We start from the raw sequence: 23,282 nt of genomic DNA, 5'->3' as shown, positions 1-23,282 counted from the left end.
AGAACATTTACCAATATTTTCAAATTCTTATCCATTGATGACATGACAAGTATTGTATTTCACTTAGTTTACATGCTGATTTCCACATCACATCTAAACAATAAAATAAAGCTACCAGTATCTATGATATAACTCAGGTGACCGCTAAGGCCCTTGGGCCTCTTGTTTTTTGTATTCTCATGGATCAATAATATGCTATATATCAAATTTTACAATGCATTTCCACACATTAAAATGTCTATTGATTTGTCAAGAATAAGATCAGAACAGGAAGAAAGGACATTTTTAGCTTGCCTATTCAAAGTTTGTCCACTGCATAACTTCTAAACCATTAAAGATATCTTAATCAAACTTGAAATATACCTGCATCACCCACAGAAGGTGTGCAGTGCACTGGAACTAGGTATCGTGCCCCACTATATACAGAGTTATGACCCTTTTTTTAATTTTAATACCGAAGTTTGTCCAAGGCATAAAGTCAATGTTATTTCACCTATATTCACCAAACTTGCTAAAGTTTTAATTTATCTTTGGAAGTAGGAGTGTCGCATTCTAAATTCGGGTCTCGTGCCCCACTATATAAAGCGATATGGCCCTTTGTTATTTTTTTATACCAGAGTTTTTCTATTGGCTAATAAGGGGAGACATATGCTTTTGTTCACAAAAACAAAATTCTAGTTTATGACCTAAGTTCTGTGTAAATATAAACAACATCAACAACACGTTGTACTGATCAGATACAATACAATGAGCTTGTAGCCATGTACATTTGTAGGATGGGCCAAGTCATTTGACAATAAAGGCACAAAAGTTCAAAGGAAAACAAACCCACATTGAAGATACTCTGGGTAGACTGCTTCAAGTATGAGCTTCACACAAGTAATACAGTATGGATAATATTCATGTTGAGGTAGAAGAAGAGTTGAGTAGTATAAACTTCACATGGTCCGCACCATGATGAGACATTGTGACTAGGTTTACGTGTAAAATTGGATTGAAATTGGCACATGTTGTGTTGTAGAACTTGTTATTGATGTAAAGGATGATCCTGGTGCACGTGGTTTAATGTGAAGCCAGGGTTGTACATAGCTGATCACTTCAAGCAATGCTTAGTTTTATAACTGATTTTTTGAGCTGTAAAATGTCTGTCTCTGGAGATATGGAGAGATTGAAGAATCTTTGGTAAACACAGGTGGAAGTAATTACTGGAAAGTTACCAACCCTGAGATTACCACTTTTTGGGTGTTTTGTTTACAAACTCAAGTTCTTAAACCTGTGATTAGGCTGTGGTTACAAAATTTCCATGAAAATGTTATCTTTTTTCCAAAGATGTTTGTTTGTTTCTGAATTCATGGAAAATCAAATTCTTACAAATTCCGTTTAAGATGTTAATCATATTGGGAGAAAATAGTGAATCTTTTAGCACACTATAAAACATCTTAATTAAAAAAAGAATGTTTCCTATGCTATATATTATATATAATCAAACATGGGAAAGCACAATATATAATGTAGTTATATAATTGTATGCAGGCCATTTCTAATGAAAAAGCAGCATCCTTACTTGCACGTGCAAATAGCAATTTACCGACTTGAAGTTAGTTTTATACAAAAATATAGTTGGTGGTTCTGTCCTTGATTTTGCAACAGTCATACATATACATTATCTAAGCCCATTTCTACAATTCATCAAGTTAACAGCTAGATCGTCACAGCCCGATTATATTATGTTTGCAAATACCGGGTATATTTCTTAACGTGTGTGTCTGTAAATCACTAACGTGTGTGTCTGTAAATCACTAACGATGTGGGAAACTTCCTCCACAAACATGTTAGCACTGCATGTAGAAACATGTTAGCACTGCATGTAGAAACATGTTAGCACTGCATGTAGAAACATGTTAGCACTGCATGTAGAAACTGTCCTTTTTAATGTCCCCACATGCCAGGTGATCATATTTTGGGTTTCACCTATTCAAATAATAATTTCAAATAAAACTTTACGATTGACAAGGACTGTGATGGCTGGACAGCTGTGTTGCTATCTCTGTCAACTAAGTAGCATTAAGTACATATAAGTATTTATCAGTAAAAAATATCACTAGCATAATTATTTTTTTCATTTCAGATGTACTTGGAGGGTACAATGGAACTATATTTGCCTATGGCCAGACGTCCAGTGGTAAAACCCATACAATGGAGGTAAGACCCCACACACAGCTTGTCTAAAGAACCTCAAGGTTTCCCCCTTCTGTTGTACCTATACTTTATCATTTTGGAAGTGTCTCCCTAGGTACCTCAGGTAAGTTTGCTGTGAGGTTAAGGTGACCAGATAGGGTGACATCATGCATCCATCATGTCCATGCTTTGACGTTTCGGTAAGATGGCACTTTATACTAGCTTTTGAGTGACATCATCATCTGTGGACACTGTTTTCATATGACCTAACAGCTGTTATGAGGGTTAAAGGTCACCTCAGCTGTTGTGATGGTCACACGTAAAGATCCCACTTGGCCACTTTTGAAGCAAAAAGATATAATGAACCCCAAATGAGTTAAGTAAATATTTAACAATTGTATGGTAACATTGGGGTCTACCCCTGATTAGATTTTGTTGGTCATAGGTTTAGGGCAAAGTTGGGTGGTACGTATCTATGTGATCTCCCACTCCCTTTATTAGATACATAAGCAGATCTAGAGGACTCAGGAAAAATCTGTCCTTATTTTAGTTCTCAGTAGTTATAACTCATACAATCATGCAGAACATAATTTCTGATCCTGAAGTGCTGTGGCGAAAGAAATGGTCCAGAACCTTACAGACGACAAGGTTTAATACCTGTAATTTCATAAAACAAGATCACGAGCTCTGCCTGTAAATCTATTGATTTGTCGTTCTAACTTCAGCACCCTTAAGTGGTTGTGTTGTTCAGATTTATGGACTAGGCACAGCAGACATGAAATGCATAATGTATATTTACAGCTGTCTGGGTCTACAGTCGGAGTGTGTTTGAATAGTAGCTAGTCTGTGATTGGCTGGGTCTGCAACTAGGTTTCATCCTAATAGAAGTGTGTATTTGGCTGTAAAACACAATTTGTCAGTCTTCGGGATCAGCCTTCACTTCATTGGTATTAATGGAAACTGCCCAGTTAGATTCAAAAATACAGTTTATGTTCTATATACAGGGCTCCACAATAAGGGTAGCTCGATAGTCTAGATCTGAGACATGTTAAATCTCTAGCTTGACTTGTGGTTCTGAGAACTGCTAGCCTGATTGACAAGTCAAAATTTGCCATTGCTTCTCTTGTTGAATAATATTGGGTTTAGTGAAATTTGCACATGACTAGTATAAATTGGAAACTACTAACCCGATTTTTGTTTTTATTTTTTTATTCAACTAACCCAATTTACTAGTGGTATTCAAAATGAATTTCTAGCCCTGATATAGCATCTCTATCTAACTATATAAAGCTATATACCCCGGTGTTCCTCGAGGTTAGTACTTCATGTTATGAACCAAGAGGGTGTGTTGTGTAAGTGAAGGATATGGCTTCAGCTAGAGGGAGTGGTATAGCATTGGACTGAAGTCTAGGGTCTGGATTGATCCCAAGTGTAAGAAGCTATCTTTTTTCGTTATTCCTTCCTACTACAAAAAGGTGTCTGTGATCCTTCCCAAACAAGGTAGCTTGGATAAATGTACCATTGATAAGGAATTAAACCAACCTTGGATTTGCTATAGCCATCCAAAATTAATCAGTATCAGATCCTCACTGGTAGATATACATAATGTACATGTTTAGCATTATACGAGCATTTCACTGCTGTACATAACATACAGTAGCTTTGTTATATTGTGGAGGCCGCGCTATCCACACAGAGATAATTGCTCTGCTGTACATGTTGTAATGTGTAGGCCATGCTATCCACACAGAGAGAATTGCTCTCCTGTACATGGTGTAATGTGTAGGCCAGGCTTTCCACTCAGAGATAATTGCTCTGCTGTACATGTTGTAATGTGTAGGCCAGGCCTAGGCTATCCACACACAGAGAATTGCTCTCCTGTTCATGTTGTAATGTGAAGGCCAGGCCTAGGCTATCCACACACAGAAAATTGCTGTCCTGTACATGTTGTAATGTGTAGGCCAGGCTATCCACACAGAGAGAATTGCTCTCCTGTACATGGTGTAATTTGTAGGCCAGGCTATCCACACAGACAGAATTGCTCTGCTGTTCATGTTGTAATGTGTAGGCCAGGCTATCCACACAGACAGAATGGCTCTGCTGTTCATGTTGTAATGTGGAGGCCAGGCTATCCACACAGAGAGAATTGATCTCCTGTACATGGTGTAATGTGTAGGCCAGGCTTTCCACGCAGAGATAATTGCTCTGCTGTACATGTTGTAATGTGGAGGCTAGGGTATCCACACAGAGAGAATTGCTGTCCTGTACATGTGGTAATGTGTAGGTCAGGCTATCCACACAGAGAGAATTGATCTCCTGTACATGGTGTAATGTGTAGGCCAGGCTTTCCACACAGAGATAATTGCTCTGCTGTACATGTTGTAATGTGTAGGCTAGGCTATCCACACAGAGAGAATTGCTGTCCTGTACATGTAGTAATGTGTAGGTCAGGCTATCCACACAGAGAGAATTGCTCTCCTGTACATGTTGTAATGTGTCTTCAAATGAAACAGAGGCATACAAAGAGGATCTTACATGAGTGTCCATGTTTTATTGAATTTATTAAATAAGTTCATTAATTTGATGTATGACACTCGCCCAAAGGCTTGTTTCATATTTAATTGTTACATGAGTTTAGTAAGTTCAATATGACATGGCCAATCATGTAAGTTTCTAGGTATTCATCGCATAACATTCACAATTTGATAAAAAATATTCAAACAATTATTTGTTATCAGCTAGCTGACTCTATATACATGTAGGTCAAAACCAAAGAACTCTGATCATCAAAGTATTGTCGTTCGGCGCAAAGAAGTCTGATTTAAAAAAAAAAAATGAACAGTTTTAAATGCAATGAAAATGATAAAGACAAAAGAAACATGTCAAATTCATATAATTGCAAAAACCTAAAACAAAAAAAAATAGAGAAAAAAATGCAGCACCTTTCATAAAGAAAGGTAGTAAACTGTAGTGGTGTACGAATATGTTCCAAATAAAAGTAAAATGGGTCAGTTATGTTATAGTTTTATTTTTCTGGGCTGTAAATTTCAACCACTAAAGATACCTTGATGAAGCTTTTGCAAGTAGTACATCTTCATCACTAACAGAAAATAGTGCACAGTAGTATAGGTCACAGTGATCTTTATCTTCAGGTCAAAGGTCAAATAAGTGCAATTTTTAAAACAAAATTGCCTGTACCTTTACTTTGTTCAATATCTTGACAAACTAAAAGTACAACAGCAGCACCAACAGAAAGAGTGTATTACATTGTAATTAGGTCATAACCTTATTACAGTTCTAGGTCAAAGGTCAATCAAATAAAGTGGAAAATTTTCAGTGACATCTTTTTTTGTACTCCTGAATTGTAAAATATCTTTGTAAAACTTAAATTATATACACCCACATAGGGTTATATTCAAACTGCACCAAATATGCATATTAGCTAAAATATAGTAGACATGTTTTGGTAAAAAAAAAACAAGTCTCGATCTAGTTGACACTTTTCCTTCAGTTGTTGAAAGCACATTTTCATGTATCATTTGTCAAGAACAATTTGTACAGGGCTTTTATTTGCATTATTACACATATACACTTCAAAAGAATTGGAATAATAATTGAAATAATTGTCATTTAATTGGTAAATTTTGTAACATGCATTATTTTGAAAGTTACCGAGTGTATACACAGTAATATAATTCTGCAACATATTTTCTTTTACATAATTTTTGTTTCTGCATGAAGTTGAAATCAAGAGACATTTTCTTCGATGCTTAGCCAGAGATATTGTTGAGTAATAAAATAGAATCAAGATATTTTGTACATGATTATGGCAATAATAAAACTTGAATTCTATTGGTCAATACCTGGTGATAGAAAAGCTTCATCACCATTACAAAATACATGTAGGAGAGAGTAGACCTGCCTGTGTGGGAGCATTGTGTGTATTGATCAGTGAAGGCCAGGCTGGCATGAGTCCTATTCTCATTGATCCATCAGACAGAATCCTACATCTAACTAGCCATACTCTCAACAACACTTTCTAGGAAATCCTGCAGACTGTGAGATAAGACTAGATCCATTCAATACATAGTAAGAAGGCTAGACATGTATAAAGAACGAGTTTTATTGTTGTCCGTCCAATGCCACCTAAGACCTAGCCTGCAAAGGTTGCACTAACGTATAATGATGGGAGATCAAACATTTCTGAAAGGACTTGGAGGCCCAAACTTGAGAATTTCCTTTGCACATTATATATCCTCCTTCTGCCTACCAAGGCAGTCTTACAGCGGCTCCACTGATGTTATACAAGATTGAGGGGGCTGATAATTAATGCTTTATTCTGAGTGGCTAATGGTTTCCATATCTGTAAGGAAATGTTGGGTTTTGATTTAACTTGAAGGTTAAAGGTTAATACCTATAGCTTGATGTAGTGTTTCATGGTAGACATAATCTCTGCACAGTGCCACACTTGTGAGTATTTAATAAGAACCAGGTAGTATTATTGGTGATGATTCAATTTGGGATTGGTTTCACCTGGACTTCTATGGCAATACCTGTCAGTATAGGTATATTTAGCACTGTTTTCTACAGTCGGCACAAACACGGCCATCAAATAAATCACACATCAATGCAAACCAGCAATCTTTGTTTCATGAAGTTCATTATATGGGCTCCATATTGCTCTTTTATACCACAAAGTCTGTAATTGGGTCATGCTAAAGGTGTTTAGGTCAAAACTCAAAGCAACTCAAACTGGAAGCTAGATGTCATGTGGAGAAAACTCAACTGAAATTGAAGATTTTTAATAACGCCCACAAAATTATATCAGTATTAGTTTTGGTAATTCTTCCTGTTACTGAAAGTTAGATATAGGAATATATTAATAACCTAAATAATTTAACACAATAGCTCATTTTTGTTTCTTTAAGACCTAGAGAAAGCAGATAGAAATGTTGTCATTGCTACCAGTTGCAGGTTTTGCTATACCTAATTGAATCTGCAGTTCGTGTATAATATTGATTTTCAAAATAGATCCCAGTAGCCTATTTAGATAAAATCCAGTATCATATAATTTGCTTAGCAAAACATTCAGTCAATATTCACTCACAGAATGTATTATACAGTGTTGAAATAGATTGCCTAGCAATGCTATAGAGCTGAAATTAAAAGCTGATAATTGGTTATATCTCAGTCTGCCCGGTTATATATATTTCCAAGGAGAACTATGTTTTACCACAGCTGTATATGATATCCAAACGCATTTGTCATGTCTTAGGGAATATGTTTGTACCAGGGCTAAATTGAGATATCTTGAATCCTGGTCATACATACCGGTACATGGGTATAAAAAGCCAATGTTCCGTTGTGTCTGGATACATGTGGTATAGCTAGAGGTGAAGTACTTGAACTTAACAATGCTGTTTATTTATTGATTTCTGCGGTTAGATAATTTCAGTGATGGAAACTCTGCGTTATGTTATCTTGTACACTGCCCGTGTCACAGATGTCTGGTGATGTAAAACGTAGTCTGTACCAGCGTTATATTTTGGTGTTAAACTAAAGCTGATTATATTTTATAAGTTCTTCAGAATGAATTGATTAAAAAACTCAAGAATTCTGTATTTGAGATATTTAGACTTAATATTTAATACAGTCTATAAAAATGAAGTAACATCATGTTTATGTCTGTAAAATTTCTCTGCAACCATACATACTCAATGTACTATTGATATATATTTAAACTTCCATGCATGTCATAGCCTTTAGATTAAACGAATTTTACACAGTGAATGGGCAAAGTTTCGAATTATAGAAAGAATTTGCTAATCAGAGTAAAACAAAAACATGTATTTTTTTACTGCTGGATATTGATATTCAATATTTCAAGAGTTCTAATTTAAAATATCAGTTATGAAGGAAAATATTTGAATTTAGACTGTGAAACTTTATCATAGGAGATGGGGAGGGTTGGCTTATATCTAGGAAAGGACGGAGCTGTTTGTACCCGACATGGACACGAACCGAGGCTGTCGTGTAGTTATAACTATCAGTATGTGTAGAGGGCTTTCCTCTGTCAGCATATTTAACAGTGGTTTCTACAACAAAAGTCTTCACTAGATAACCGATCTGTTACTGTATCAACCTGATCATGGCTACACAATGTAGGAAATCAATAGGTTGTAGCCTTACACAATATACCATCACAATGGTGGCCTGGTCTGTTGGCTGGTGGTGTTCACCATACACATCAGTACACATATACCATCACAATGGTGGCCTGGTCTGTTGGCTGGTGGTGTTCACCATACACATAAGTACACATATACCATCACAATGATGGTCTGGTCTGTTGGCTGATAGTGTTCACGGTACACATCAGTACACATATACCATCACAATGGTGTCCTGGTCTGTTGGCTGGTAGTGTTCACGGTACACATCAGTCCAAATATACCATCACAATGGTGGCCTGGTCTGTTGGCTGGTAGTGTTTACGGTACACATCAGTACACATATACCATCACAATGATGGTCTGGTCTGTTGGCTGGTAGTGTTCACGGTACACATCAGTACACATATACCATCACGATGGTAGCCTGGTCTGTTGGCTGGTAGTGTTCACGGTACACATCAGTACACATATGCCATCACGATGGTAGCCTGGTCTGTTGGCTGGTAGTGTTCACGGTACACATCAGTACACATATACCATCACAATGATGGTCTGGTCTGTTGGCTGGTTGTGTTCACGGTACACATCAGTACACATATACCATCACAATGGTGGACTGGTCTGTTGGCTGGTAGCTGTGTTCACGGTACACATCAGTACACATATACTATCCCAATGGTGGTCTGGTCTGTTGGCTGGTAGTGTTCACGGTACACATCAGTACACATATACTATCCCAATGGTGGTCTGGTCTGTTGGCTGGTAGTGTTCACGGTACACATCACAATGGTGGTCTGGCCTGTTGGCTGGTAGTGTTCACGGTACACATCAGTACACATATACCATCACAATGGTGGTCTGGTCTGTTGGCTGGTAGCTGTGTTTACCAAACACATCAGTACACATATACCATCACAATGGTGGTCTGGTCTGTTGTCTGGTAGCTGTTTTCACAGTACACATCAGTACACATATACCATCACAATAGTGGTCTGGTCTGTTGGCTGGTAGTGTTGACGGTACACATCAGTACACATATACCATCACAATAGTGGTCTGGTCTGTTGGCTGGTAGTGTTTACCATACACATCAGTACACATATACCATCACAATGCTGGTCTGGTCTGTTGGCTGGTAGTGTTGACGGTACACATCAGTACACATATACCATCACAATGCTGGTCTGGTCTGTTGGCTGGTAGTGTTGACGGTACACATCAGTACACATATACCATCACAATAGTGGTCTGGTCTGTTGGCTGGTAGTGTTCACCGTACACATCAGTACACATATACCATCACAATAGTGGTCTGGTCTGTTGGCTGGTAGTGTTTACCATACACATCAGTACACATATACCATCACAATGCTGGTCTGGTCTGTTGGCTGGTAGTGTTAACGGTACACATCAGTACACATATACCATCACAATGATGGTCTGGTCTGTTGGCTGGTTGTGTTCACGGTACACATCAGTACACATACACCATCACAATGGTGGGCTGGTCTGTTGGCTGGTTGTGTTCACCATACACATCAGTACACATATACAATCACAATGGTGGTCTGGTCTGTTGGCCGGTAGTGTTCACGGTACACATCAGTATACATATACCATCACAATGGTGGACTGGTCTGTTGGCTGGGAGTGTTCACGGTACAAATCAGTACACATATAAACATCAAAACACACGCTTATTTTATAAAAGACTTCTTTTCCTAAGCATACACATCATAATAGTCACAAGCTATTTTATGAGAGACTTATTTTCCTAAGCATACACTTCATAATAGTCACAAGTTATTTTATGAGAGACTTATTTTCCTAAGCATACACATCATAATAGACACAAGATATTTTATGAGAGACTTATTTTCCTAAGCATACACTTCATAATAGTCACAAGTTATTTTATGAGAGACTTATTTTCCTAAGCATACACATCATAATAGTCACAAGTTATGTTGGCTGGTAGTGTTCACGGTACACATCAGTACACATATAAACATCAAAACACACGCTTATTTTATAAAAGACTTCTTTTCCTAAGCATACACATCATAATAGTCACAAGTTATTTTATGAGAGACTTATTTTCCTAAGCATACATGTCATTCTGACTTTCTCTATTATTTTATAATTATTTTTTTCTTTTACTTGTGTTACAACATTTCTAACTTGTTATTTGATGTAGTTGAGTAATGCAATGTATGTATAGCTTGTTATACAATGTTACGTTAATAACTTATGTACTATATGTATGTTTAACTGGTTATACAATGTATCTAGTGTTATACGATATATCTAAAATGTTATACAATGTATCTACAATGATATACAATATATCTACAATGTAATACAATATGTCTACAATGTTATACAGTATATCTTCAATGTTATACAATGTACATGTATATACAATTTATCTACAATGTTATACAATGTATCTATAACTTGTCCTTTGTGTTATAGGGAGTCATTGGGGATAACCACATGCAGGGGATCATTCCGAGGATTGTACAGGACATATTTAACTACATCTATGGCATGGACGAGAATCTCGAGTTCCACATCAAGGTAACTCGCCAGCAAGTTCATTGTGCTTGTGATGAAAATCTAAAACCCAAAAAGTTGCCTCAAAAGATTATAGACATTTATTATTAATCTTGTAATAACTTAGCTGTTAATAAATGTCTGCAAGATTTACTTAATATATAATTAAAAGTGAATTTGGAAATAGATGTCCAGTAGATATAAGAAGAGATAGTAATTTACTTAAATCTCTTAAAAACTAGTCCACAAAAATTGTTTCCATTGACATATCACAGTCACCAGACCACTGTATGTAAAATTTGTAATGTGAATTCATGAAATTCTTGTTGAAAATTAAGATTAGATGTCAGCTTGTCTACTTGTGAACTTACTTATTAACATTATAAATTACAGGTGTCATACTATGAGATTTACATGGACAAGGTTCGCGATCTGTTGGATAGTAAGTAGCGACATACTGGTGGAGTAATTAATCTATCTGAACGTTTTGTCAAATATAAACTGAATTTTTGCATTGATTATTTTTAAAAAGACTGGTAATCCTGGCATAAATATAAATATTAAGTTTGTCTTGGTGAACGGTAGTGTATGAAGGCCCTATAAATGGAAAGACCTGTTCAAATGAAATATAATTCAAAGCTCATTTCTGGACATCAAAAACAGCTGATGACTTATTATACTATACTGTATGTCTTTGGGAATTATTTACTTCATAGATCAAGTTGTCTTTTAAGTTATTTGCTGTGATGAATTTAATTCAATGATAAGTATAGTAGTCAGAGAAAACTCCTCTGTGAAATAACTTGTCTTCCTTTAATATTTTACCTATTTCATATATTTATTTCATGTTATTGAACACTAAAAATATATAATTTCTGTATCTCATAGATCTGTCGTCTTTGTTGTGTAAAGCCTAAATTCTAAGACAATATACATGATATGTATGTCTATATCACAGTACATTCCACCTAAATTACAATACAATTGTATATATATCATGACACTGTATAGGCGTATCATGACTCCCCTATAGCTGATAATTGATATGTAATATGGCAAATTATCAGATGTGTAAGTAGCATAAAACTTGTACACAAAGATAAAGTTGGATTATAGTTATGTACCAAAATTACTATCATTTGGGCTTCAAATTATACATCACTTGGGATTTTGACATCTGAAAAAATGTAAGAAAAACACCTTTTAATATCACATTTCCTTTAAGGTAATAGGATTGTGTTGCCATTTCTCAGTAGAATTTCTTCAAGTTTTGTAGTTATATTGCTTTGAAGGAAAGAAAATGTTCTGCCACAAAAAAAATATAGGTTGTCAGAATTTTAAGGAATTTAAATGGAAATTTATGTAAAAAGAAGTGACTTTTGAAAAAAAAATGAAAGACACAAGACACAATTTTTTGCAAAATAATGTTAATAAAAATGATACTACCATAGATTAGTATTGCATTAATGTATATCAATTTAATAAATGCTGAAATTATTTCATTTTTTTTTTTATCTATAAACGATTAAAAATTGACATTTTATAATAAAACCATATGCACATAGTAATTGCAGGTAAGAGTTATCTTCCTTGAAAAACTTCACAGTATTGAAATAGGTAGCCGGTTTCCTGAAGTACAGAAAAATGGATACATGTAGCTCATTGATAAAAAAAAAAACTGAATTAATTCCTGCATTGCTTTGAAATACTTTAATATTTAGAGAACACACTGTTCTGTCAATAATAAACATACAATATTCATCAGTTTAATATTAAACATTAGAATATGCAGAAATTGTGATACTGTCTCCTTACATTGGATTTTCAACAAGGGATGTACTTCCTACTTCCTATTATCAATACACTCCTATGACCTTAATATCATGTTTTCTGTTGATAAGTGATATAAAGCAGAATAATAAAGACAACATTTATTCCTACAGTTTCTAAGACCAACTTGGCTGTACATGAAGATAAGAACAGAGTGCCCTTTGTCAAGGTCAGTACTTTTCCGGAGTGCTCAGGCTGACAAAAAGACTTAGAATTTATTGTACATGGTAATGTGTGATAAAAAAATCTTATCAGAAGCAGAGACATCTTTCTTTGTCCGAAAAATAGTGGATCAGTAATTTGGCAATTAAAACAGGAATTGCGAACAAGCATATTAACGAAAAGATTTTTTTCTTTTTGTGTTTTACTGCGAAATATTTTAAATATTTACTTTTCAATAAGAGTATGAAAGTTAACAGTGATGCTCAGAACTTACACTGGATGATACGACAATCAGTATCCAGAAAGTTTTATAGTACATGATTTTGAGGGAGACAGGATGTTTACAGAGTATATTTTGTGTGACAGGGTGCGACAGAAAGGTTTGTGTCGAGTCCTGACGAGGTGATGGAGGCCATCGACGAGGGCAAATCAAACCGACACGTAGCTGTGACAAGTACGTCATCCTTTTGTTGTAGAGCTTTGTTAAATCAGACTATCTATACTCTGTGGTATGTGGTGTGTAATATAAGTAAGCATCGTAAAAGTCTCATATTCTGTCGAACATGATTTGCAAACTGCTATTTTCTGTTCTTTGTAAGGCTTTTTGCTATGTTAATGTAAATGCAAGCAAACCATACATAGTCCTTTGTGAATTTTTATCTTTTGAAAAAAAGGTACCCCAGTGATATGAAACTGTTACATGTTATTGACACTGATTTAAAAATGACTTTGAAAGTTAAAGAAAATTTAACAGAATGATCAGTACCTCAGGTATGGATGTTGGCTTATGGACAAGAGTGTTGTCACATTATTAAAGACGTTGGTGGTACTAGTTTATTCTGTGGCCACTTTCGTATTTTAAACTGAAATGTTCCTGGTTTCAGATATGAACGAACACAGCTCAAGAAGCCACAGTGTGTTCCTGATCAATGTAAAACAAGAACATTTAGAGAACCAGAAACAACTTAATGGCAAACTATATCTAGTAGATCTTGCTGGTAGTGAGAAGGTAAGCAACAAGAACTTCTAGAGGACCTGAAACAGCTTTGTGACAAGTAATATTAAGTAGATGTTGCTGGTATTGAGAAGGTATAAGAAACAAGAATGTGTACACAGAACCAGAAACAACATAAATGGTAAACTTCGAAGTAGATCAAGCTGACAGTGAGAGAGTAAGTAACCAGTAACACACGGAATATTTTGTTGCATTGAGAATACCTTTTGTTGAATGTTTTGTTGAATAACTGTCTTTCAATGTTTTATTACCAAAATTATTTTAATTTAAGAATTTATTCAAGATGATATTAAAAAATAACTTTAGGTTGAAAGAAAGTAAGAAATTTTATTAAATGTCATTGATATAGGGCTGATAATGTTAACTTGTTACATTCAATATTTTGTTAATTATAAGTGTTCTTATGACCATGTGATTGTAAACCCATTGTCAGTGTAATGTGACGGGTTGGAATACTGGCTGGGTGCTTTACGCATGGTATTTCAGTAAGGTGCACTCGAAAGTCGGCATTAGATCCACAGTATTGCGAGGAGGCAAATACAACCTTCAACAACCATACATTATATACACAAAGGCACATCCTTAAATGACCTTAGGTGTTAAAGTGACGCTAAACCCAATAAAACCAAACTGAGTGATGTAAAGTTCTATGATGGATTTACAGGTGAGTAAGACTGGAGCTGAGGGAGCAGTACTCGACGAAGCCAAGAACATCAATAAGTCTCTGTCAGCTCTGGGAAATGTCATCGCTGCCCTTGCTGATGAACAGGTCAGTGCTAGTAAACAAAAAAAATAGCTATTTAAATCCTTCCTAACTCGTCAAGAACAAAAATGATTTAAAAGTATTAATTTAAAAAAAACAAAAAAACTGACAGTTAAAACAATTAATTTATTGCCAGGTGTATGATTTCACTAAAACAATTAATTTATTGCCAGGTGTAAGATTTCACTAAAACAATTAATTTATTGCCAGGTGTAAGATTCTCTAAAACAATTAATTTATTGCCAGGTGTAAGATTGTTGTAATTGGTCTTTTAGGAGTAACAGCTGTTTTAATGTTTTTATTGACCCATTTAAAAAAATACGATCACAAAATAAATATCTCGGAATGAGTGATTTTTCAAATTTATATGATAAAATAAGAGATTTTCTGGAACAGATATTTATATCTAAATAAGTAGCATATTATCAGTAGTTGCTGTATAATTTCTGTCCTCAGTAGATTGCTGTGATCTGTTTATTGTCTGTGATTGTATGTATGGATTGGTTTGTACAGAAAACCCATGTGCCGTACCGTGACAGTAAACTGACTAGGATTCTTCAGGAGAGTTTGGGAGGTAACGCTCGTACCACAGTTATTATCTGTTGTTCACCCGCTTCTTACAACGAGACGGAAACCAAAACCACACTTCTGTTTGGTCAGAGGTAAGTTTTATTTTTGCTATAGCCTAAATTTAATTTCAATGTTTGTGCTTAAGCTTAACACGCAGCAGTAAAAATGTCCTAAATTGGTTTAAAACGTAATGTTGGCATTACCATTGGGATAGTAATCTGATGTCCAAGATATCAAATGTGGGTAACGGATTTTATGAATTGAGAAAAAAAGAGAAAAAAGGAAATTGGAAGGAGGTGGAAAATTTTATGCATATGACTTTTTCATTCAGAGCAAAGACGATCAAGAACGTTGTGATGGTGAACGAGGAGTTGACTGCGGAGGAATGGAAGAGGAGGTATGAGAAAGAAAAGGAGAGGAACGCCAGACTTAAGGGTGTCCTTGCCAAGTTTGAAGCCGAGCTACAGATGTGGCGCTCAGGTAAGTTACACAACCAGGGATGAAATGGCCAGGTTATATGCGAGGTATAATTTTACAGGACTTCCTAGCATACAGTCAGGTAATATATCTAATGTTTAACCCTTTCATCTCTATGTAACTTTAGTAGACTCTACTATGCCTTGATCTCAATAAGTCCATTATTGTCTATAGCGATGAAAGGGTTCAAACATTTTAAGTATGGTATAAAGGCAATACTGTTGACATATACCAAGTACGATAAGTAGGCTTCTGGTATTTTATATTTATTATGCTGTATTTATCCTGGCCATTTTGAAGTTGTTAATGATAGCTGTTATTGTCTAGAATAGCTGTTGACCTAGATAATCAGATTTTCAAAACAATCCTTAACCAGTATACTAGATCCACATGGTAGATATTTAGGTAATAGATGGACACTGTATGTAGACTGAGATCAATATTTTGTGATGCAGGCCAGCATGTGTCCCAGGATGAACAGTTTGACATGAAGGCCAGTACAACTTCTCTCCAGGAGGCAGAGACAGGCACTGCCCCAAAGAATGACATTGCTGCCAAACTGATGTCCTCCAGTGCCCTGGGAGCTGATAAGGTTCAGGTTGAGGCTGAGCGCCTTAAACTCTACCAGCAACTAGACGATAAGGTAGGTTACACACAAGATAAACAATAGGGTAGAGAATTAACAACCAGCTTGAAACTACCAGCAACGAGTCAATAAGGTAGGTCACACATAATAAACAATAGGATAGGGAATTAACAACCAGCTCGAAACTACCAGCAACTAGTCGATAAGGTAGGTCACACACAAGATAAACAATAGAGTAGAGAATTAACAACCAGTTCGAAACTACCAGCAACTAGACGATAAGGTAGGTCACAGAAGATAAACAATAGGGTAGGAAATTACCAACCAGCTCGAAACTACCAGCAACTAGGCGATAAGGTAGGTCACACAAGATAACAATAGGGTAGGGAATTAACAGCCAGCTCTAAACTACCAGCAACTAGACGATGAGGTAGGTTACACAAGATAAACAATAGGGTAGAGAATTAACAACCAGCTCGAAACTCTACCAGCAACTAGTCGATAAGGTAGGTCACACAAGATAAACAATAGGGTAGAGAATTAACAACCAGCTTGAAACTACCAGCAACTAGACGATGAGGTAGGTCACACAAGATAAACAATAGGATAGGGAATTAACAGCCAGCTCGAAACTACCAGCAACTAGACGATGAGGTAGGTCACACAAGATAAACAATAGGGTAGAGAATTAACAACCAGCTGGAAACTACCAGCAACTAGTCAATAAGGTAGGTCACACAAGATAAACAAAAGAATAGGGAATTACCGGCCAGCTCTAAATTACCAGCAACTAGACAATAAGGTAGGTCACACACAAGATAAACAATAGAGTAGAGAATTAACGACCAGTTCGAAACTACCAGCAACTAGTCAATAAGGTAGGTCACACAAGATAAACAATAGGATAGGGAATTAACAACCAGCTCGAAACTACCAGCAACTAGTCAATAAGGTAGGTCACACAAGATAAACAATAGGATAGGGAATTAACAGCCAGCTCTAAACTACCAGCAACTAGTCAATAAGGTAGGTCACACAAGAGAAACAATAGGGTAGGGAATTAACAACTTAACTACATCAGAAATTTAATGAGGTCTATCACTTGTTACAATGTTGCAGATATATCTCTCAGAGAGAAGTGGTTCATTGCAGGCTGATAGTTTTATGTTTTTTACAGGATGACGAGATCAACAACCAGTCCCAGTTGATTGAAAGGCTGAAGGAACAGATGCTGGAACAGGAAGAGTTGATAGCCCAGGGCAAGCGTGACCTTGATGTGTTACAGATAGACATGTCACGCATCCAGACCGACAACGACTCGGCCAAGGATGAGGTAAAGGAAGTACTGCAAGCCCTGGAGGAGTTGGCCATGAACTACGACCAGAAGTCACAGGAGGTAGAACTCAAGTCCAAGGAGTACGAGACTCTGCTGGAGGAGATGGGCACTAACCAGGTCAGAATAGGTTATGTCTGCCATATCTGCTATAGGTTTCATCACTCCCATATCTGCTATAGGTTTCATCATTACAATATCTGCTATAGGTTTCATCATTACAATGTCTGCTAGAGGTTTCATCATTACAATAGCTGATGTAGGTTTCATCACTGCCATAGCTGATATAGGTTTCATCATTTCCATATCTGCTATTGGTTTCATCACTCCCATATCTGCTATAGGGTTCATCACTCCCATATCTGCTATAGGTTTCAACATTCCCATATCTGCTACAGGTTTCATCACTCCCTTATCTGCTATAGGTTTCTTCACTCCCATATCTGCTATAGGTTTCATCACTCCCATATCTGCTATAGGTTTCATCACTCCCGTATCTGCTATAGGTTTCATCACTCCCGTATCTGCTATTGGTTTCATCACTCCTGTTGCTGATATAGGTTTCATCACTGCCATATCTGCTATAGGTTTCATCACTCCCGTATCTGCTATAGGTTTCATCACTCCCGTATCTGCTATAGGTTTCATCACTCCCATATCTGCTATAGGTTTCATCATTCCCATATCTGCTACAGGTTTCATCACTCCCTTATCTGCTATAGGTTTCTTCACTCCCATATCTGCTATAGGTTTCATCACTCCCGTATCTGCTATAGGTTTCATCACTCCTGTTGCTGATATAGGTTTCATCACTCCCGTTGCTGATATAGGTTTCATCACTCCCATATCTGCTACAGGTTTCATCACTGCCATAGCTGCTATAGGTTTCATCACTTCCATAATTATAACTACTGCAGGTAAAATGGTGACTTCCCTCAAAAGATAGCCATATTGTTGACTTGAAGGATAAATTGAAAAAGAAAGGTAAAAATCTTACTCTTTTATTTAGTAAGATTTTACTTAAAATTTCTGTGATGTCATATCTTGACACATAAGTTGTGTGTTTTCAGAGCCAAGTTAACTCTCTCAAAACGGAGCTGGATAGCCAGAGAGACTCCCAACTTCACCAGAAGAAACGTGTAGCAGAGATGATGGCAAGTCTGCTGAAGGATCTAGGCGACATTGGAACTATTGTCGGGGGAAATGCTGCAGAGTCCAAGGTATGAGGCAACCAAACCGGCTCATTGGAATAAATCATCATTAATTAAAAACAAGTTCCTCATAAAAAACCCAACAAATTTGGCATCTGATGACTTAAAAGTGGTCTACACGTTGATGCTTGATAGGCAGATAAGGAAGTATAGGGATTAAGCTTTAGTTGTCACAGCCATGATTTAAATGTGCATAAATATATATTGACAATCTGATTGAGGAAGTAGCATATACAATGTTTTCATACAAATTTAAGATGTTTATAGAAATGAATAGTTTAGCAAGATTTGTTGAAAATATAATGATAAGCTATAGGAGGAGCTATATGTAAAGAACTAGTCAAACTTACTCGCTTTGGAGGGAAAGTTTCAGTTGGACACATGAAATAACATGAAATAACATAAAACAATCCCTTTAGAAAGATGTTTGACAGGAAAAGGTAACAGTGTGTACTAAATGTTAACATTATGCTCCGTCATATGTTCAGCCAAATATAACGTCGTCGGAGAAACTAGAGGAGGAGTTCACTGTGGCTCGGCTGTACATCAGTAAGATGAAGTCGGAGGTGAAGACGTTGGTCACTCGCACCGAACAGTTGGAAACCCACCACAGTGAAAACCAGAAGAAGCTTGACTTGGCAGAGAAGGAACTTTCTGACTGTCGTCTCCTCATCACACAACACGAGGCCAAGATGAATTCACTTAATGAGACCATCCGTGACATGGACCTCAAGAAACGCCAGCTTGAGGAGCAAGTGGATGCCCTCAATGATGAATACACAGCCCTTAAGGCTTCAGGTATGGTGTCTCTGCATCAGGCCACAATACCAGACATAGTGGGTTACAATTTGAGTTCAAAGTTACAGGAATGGACCTGCATCTAATTAATTGAAGATTAGGTCTGAATCTGAAAAAATATGGAGATTTTACATTCTGTTTCGTTTATTATTTCACTTTTATTCAATATTTTAATTATTTTGTTTAGCATGTATGAAATCCTTGCATATTTTGATCCCTCATTTTCAAACATTTGCTGAGATGATCAATTTCTTAAAATTTCCTTTTTAACAGATTTTGGGTCAGTGGCATTGGCCTAATGGGCTATAGTAAGGATGGATCAGTTAACTAAATTTTGTGGGTTGTATTTTTTGCAGAAAAAAAAATTGAAAAATTACAATCTGATGAAAAAAACAACCTTAATGGTATTACCTTACAATCTTATTTTTGGTTACAGAGCGTATGGCATCAAGCACAGCATCCCAGAAGGAGAAGGAAGTGTCAGACAGGGTCCAGACCATTAACGATATGAAAGATGCCCTGGAAAAACAGCTGGAGAAGCACCGTGGCCAGCACCAGAAGCAGCTTAACTCTCTCCGTGATGAGATCACAGATAAACAAACTCTCATCGAGTCCCTAAAGGAGTAAGTTATCTCCCCTTCCAGTAGATGCCTTTTAGAGATATTGTAGAAAATAGTACAAGTCTAAGTTGTTTCATCTTGTTACTCTGGATATTTGCATCAAATATTTTGAAGTCTCTATATTTTAAATTTTTCTTTGTGGTCCTATTTTTATTTGAAAATAAAATTTGATGATTCATGTCAAAACTTGCGTACATTACCTTTATTAATCCTTAGACATGTGATAATAAGGAATTTCAGTGATGTGAGAATATACTGTTACAGTAATAAATTTACTAAAATCGGGCCATTCACAGGTCACAGAAAAAGGAATATTCATGAGTAGAGTTGTTTGGAATATCTATCACAATGTTTTTATTTACAGTACAAACCAGAAGCTTGTGCTGGCGCTTGACAAGCTACAGTCAGATTATGACAAGCTTAAACAGGAAGAGTCGGAAAAATCTGCCAAACTGGCTGAACTGTCCTTACAACTTGACCGCCGTGAGCAGGCCAAACAAGACCTCAAGGGTCTGGAGGAGACTGTGGTATGTGGCCAGTGCTGGGGTCAGATAATACAAACTGGAAGTCACTTGTATGCATACAACATAAATTCTATTTAGTGTGCTTGTTCCTGCTTTTCTATATCTGAAAAGTGTTCAGTTGTCTTTGCACACTTGAGCTTCAATGTTTGAAGTAATAGTATGATTACTTATTCCTAGAGGATACTGATTCCTGTGTACAGTTTTCAGATTTATGAAGTGTTAGATTTGCCTTGTTTTTGGGGTGGGGTGGGGGTGGGGGTGGGGGGTCAGGGAGGAGATCCAAATTTAAAACCGGGCATAGAATCACCTTTCTGTGTAAATATAAAATAACCATGTGTGGAATCACATTACTAGAGATAGCATTATTAAAAGTATTCTTTCAGAGTGAAACAAACAAATGGCTTGTCGTAAGTGATTTGTCATGTTGATGATACTTACTATATACAGCTTTATTTTATGCAGTGTTGTTCTCACAAGAATATGCTATCCCATTGTTATTTTTACTGGAATTGATTGACATGCTGTAATCTAAGTTATTAATGCTGTATATCATTACATTGTACTGAAAAGATCTAAGAGAACTGCTCACTCTACTGTCTGTGTTCTAGGCCAAGGAGCTGCAGACACTACACAACCTGAGGAAGCTGTTCGTACAGGACCTACAGAGCCGTGTTAAGAAGGTGGGTAAAAACAACAACACTGTGATGTCAGGCTGGAACTCCCTCATTGACGAGGTACACCCCTAGCTTGTTCTCCCCTTGATGTTGTCTGGTGCCTCCCACAGAGATGTAACTCGTCACTACACTCCAACTCGTATCCCACTATCTTAATACAGTCATCTCATTTTAGGATTCTACTGTCAGATTCTTAATGCATCTTCATCAAAATGTTGTGGTATCTAAACAAGGTTGTTAAGGTTGATACCTTTTAATATAGTGTAGAATTGCAGTATGGGTCATTCGCTCGTCACTCAGAACATACATTCTCTTTTTTCATAGCAAGAAAAGGCAATAAGTTTTGAGATAGATTGTTGTTTAAATTAGCCTTACATGTGAAAAAGTGACTAACATCAGTTACTGGTACAACAGATACAGAGGTTGTACAGAAACTAAGGCCGCGTTCGTTTATCGCAATCCAAACAGTTGAACCGGTTGGACCAAAGTTGTTCATTTATGAAATAAGGTTAGACCTAGTAATTTAAACATTTAATGGTCTTTCAGGATTTATACTGGAAAATGTAACCTTTAAAAACAGGCTAACCGGTTGAACCAGATACGTGGGAGAGGCCTTATATACCTGTAAACTTGCCGAGTTACATCTCTGTTCACGAGCTTCTTTAGTTTTTTCAGTGGTTCATATTTTGCTTTTCAACATGCTTTTATGAGTTGTGTAGTGGTTTGTATACCACTTCCAAGTCTGTATGTATGTTGAGTTTTTGTTTCCATTTCTGTACAGCTAATGCCTCCATATTTGGTCAGTATTGGTTCTTTTTTTCTTGTATGGTAAATTTCGAACTATAAAGTAATAATATATATGTATTTGCTGATATATTTGAGGCCTTTCAAAAGACTTTTATTTTTTTAAATACATAGTTTGCTGAGATAGATTTATACACTCCTATACCCTATTTTATTTTGTCAAACTAGGAAAAGTGGCTTATCCTTCGTGAATGCACAAGAAAAACTGTAACTTTACAAAATATCAACCCTATTAGTTCTAGTGTAAAAAAAAAATCAGCAGTTTCTTTGAGTCCCAGCCGAAAAAACATTAATGACGATGTCTTTCTTAGCTGTTACAACAGCAGAAATCACTGAAAATGCATAGATCAACAAAGATATTATGGTCCTACACCCATAAGTGGTTTATCGTGACCATGTTACAAGATGTCGCTGAATAGACAGAAATATAATTAGTTTGTTGTATTCCTCTCCCAGATGATTTCCTGTTTTGGTTCTGTCCACTCTGAGTAGCTAATGCATGCTATTTTTGATGGATTGAATTTTATAAGAATTTGATTTTCAAAGTCATACTTTTTTCACAAAATCTTTTGCAGATTGTTCACTTAGTAAAACATTGACAAATACATGCGTATATACTATTGTGCTTTACTGAATGAATTTAAAACAAAATGCTACGAGAGTGACGGATCTGTTTTTGTGCAATTCATGGATCAAGTGATACATTTCTGAGCAATTCAATTAATATGATATCTTTTCAAAGGTGGTTTGATTAACGTTAAAATTTAGAATTGATAGTATAACATTCATTTAATCTTACGATTTGTGTTTAAAAACTTTTGAAGAAGTTAATTTAATGTTAAATTATAAATTTGTATGTGGATGTGTTGTGTTGACAGTCTGCCAATAGGAAGGATGAGGAGGACGACGAAGATGTGGGTGGCAATGCTGCCCAGAAACAGAAGATCTCCTTCTTGGAGAACAACCTTGAACAGCTCACCAAAGTCCACAAACAGGTGGGTACATGTG

At 36.3% G+C, this 23,282-nt stretch overlaps 1 protein-coding gene across 2 annotated transcripts in view; it reads left to right on the top strand.

The window, feature by feature from the left end:
• The window catches only part of LOC110454027 (kinesin heavy chain-like), a 53,584-nt gene that overhangs the window by 15,764 nt on the left and 14,538 nt on the right, over positions 1-23,282 (top strand). The window contains exons 3-19 of one of the 2 annotated variants that reach the window (XM_021503336.1): positions 2,129-2,202; positions 10,827-10,931; positions 11,301-11,349; positions 12,851-12,906; positions 13,266-13,353; positions 13,784-13,908; positions 14,579-14,683; positions 15,191-15,339; positions 15,579-15,727; positions 16,180-16,367; positions 17,488-17,763; positions 18,714-18,863; positions 19,343-19,652; positions 20,089-20,275; positions 20,637-20,799; positions 21,405-21,530; positions 23,153-23,269. In XM_021503336.1, coding sequence (XP_021359011.1) covers positions 2,129-2,202; positions 10,827-10,931; positions 11,301-11,349; positions 12,851-12,906; positions 13,266-13,353; positions 13,784-13,908; positions 14,579-14,683; positions 15,191-15,339; positions 15,579-15,727; positions 16,180-16,367; positions 17,488-17,763; positions 18,714-18,863; positions 19,343-19,652; positions 20,089-20,275; positions 20,637-20,799; positions 21,405-21,530; positions 23,153-23,269 — 2,417 coding nt within the window. The remainder of the gene's footprint in view (positions 1-2,128; positions 2,203-10,826; positions 10,932-11,300; positions 11,350-12,850; positions 12,907-13,265; positions 13,354-13,783; positions 13,909-14,578; positions 14,684-15,190; positions 15,340-15,578; positions 15,728-16,179; positions 16,368-17,487; positions 17,764-18,713; positions 18,864-19,342; positions 19,653-20,088; positions 20,276-20,636; positions 20,800-21,404; positions 21,531-23,152; positions 23,270-23,282) is intronic. The other variant, XM_021503337.1, reaches the window with a different exon arrangement.

This window comes from Mizuhopecten yessoensis, unplaced genomic scaffold, assembly GCF_002113885.1.
Source record: "Mizuhopecten yessoensis strain PY_sf001 unplaced genomic scaffold, ASM211388v2 scaffold7635, whole genome shotgun sequence".
NCBI classification, from domain to species: domain Eukaryota; kingdom Metazoa; phylum Mollusca; class Bivalvia; order Pectinida; family Pectinidae; genus Mizuhopecten; species Mizuhopecten yessoensis.
This window is presented reverse-complemented; position numbering and strand designations above follow the sequence as displayed.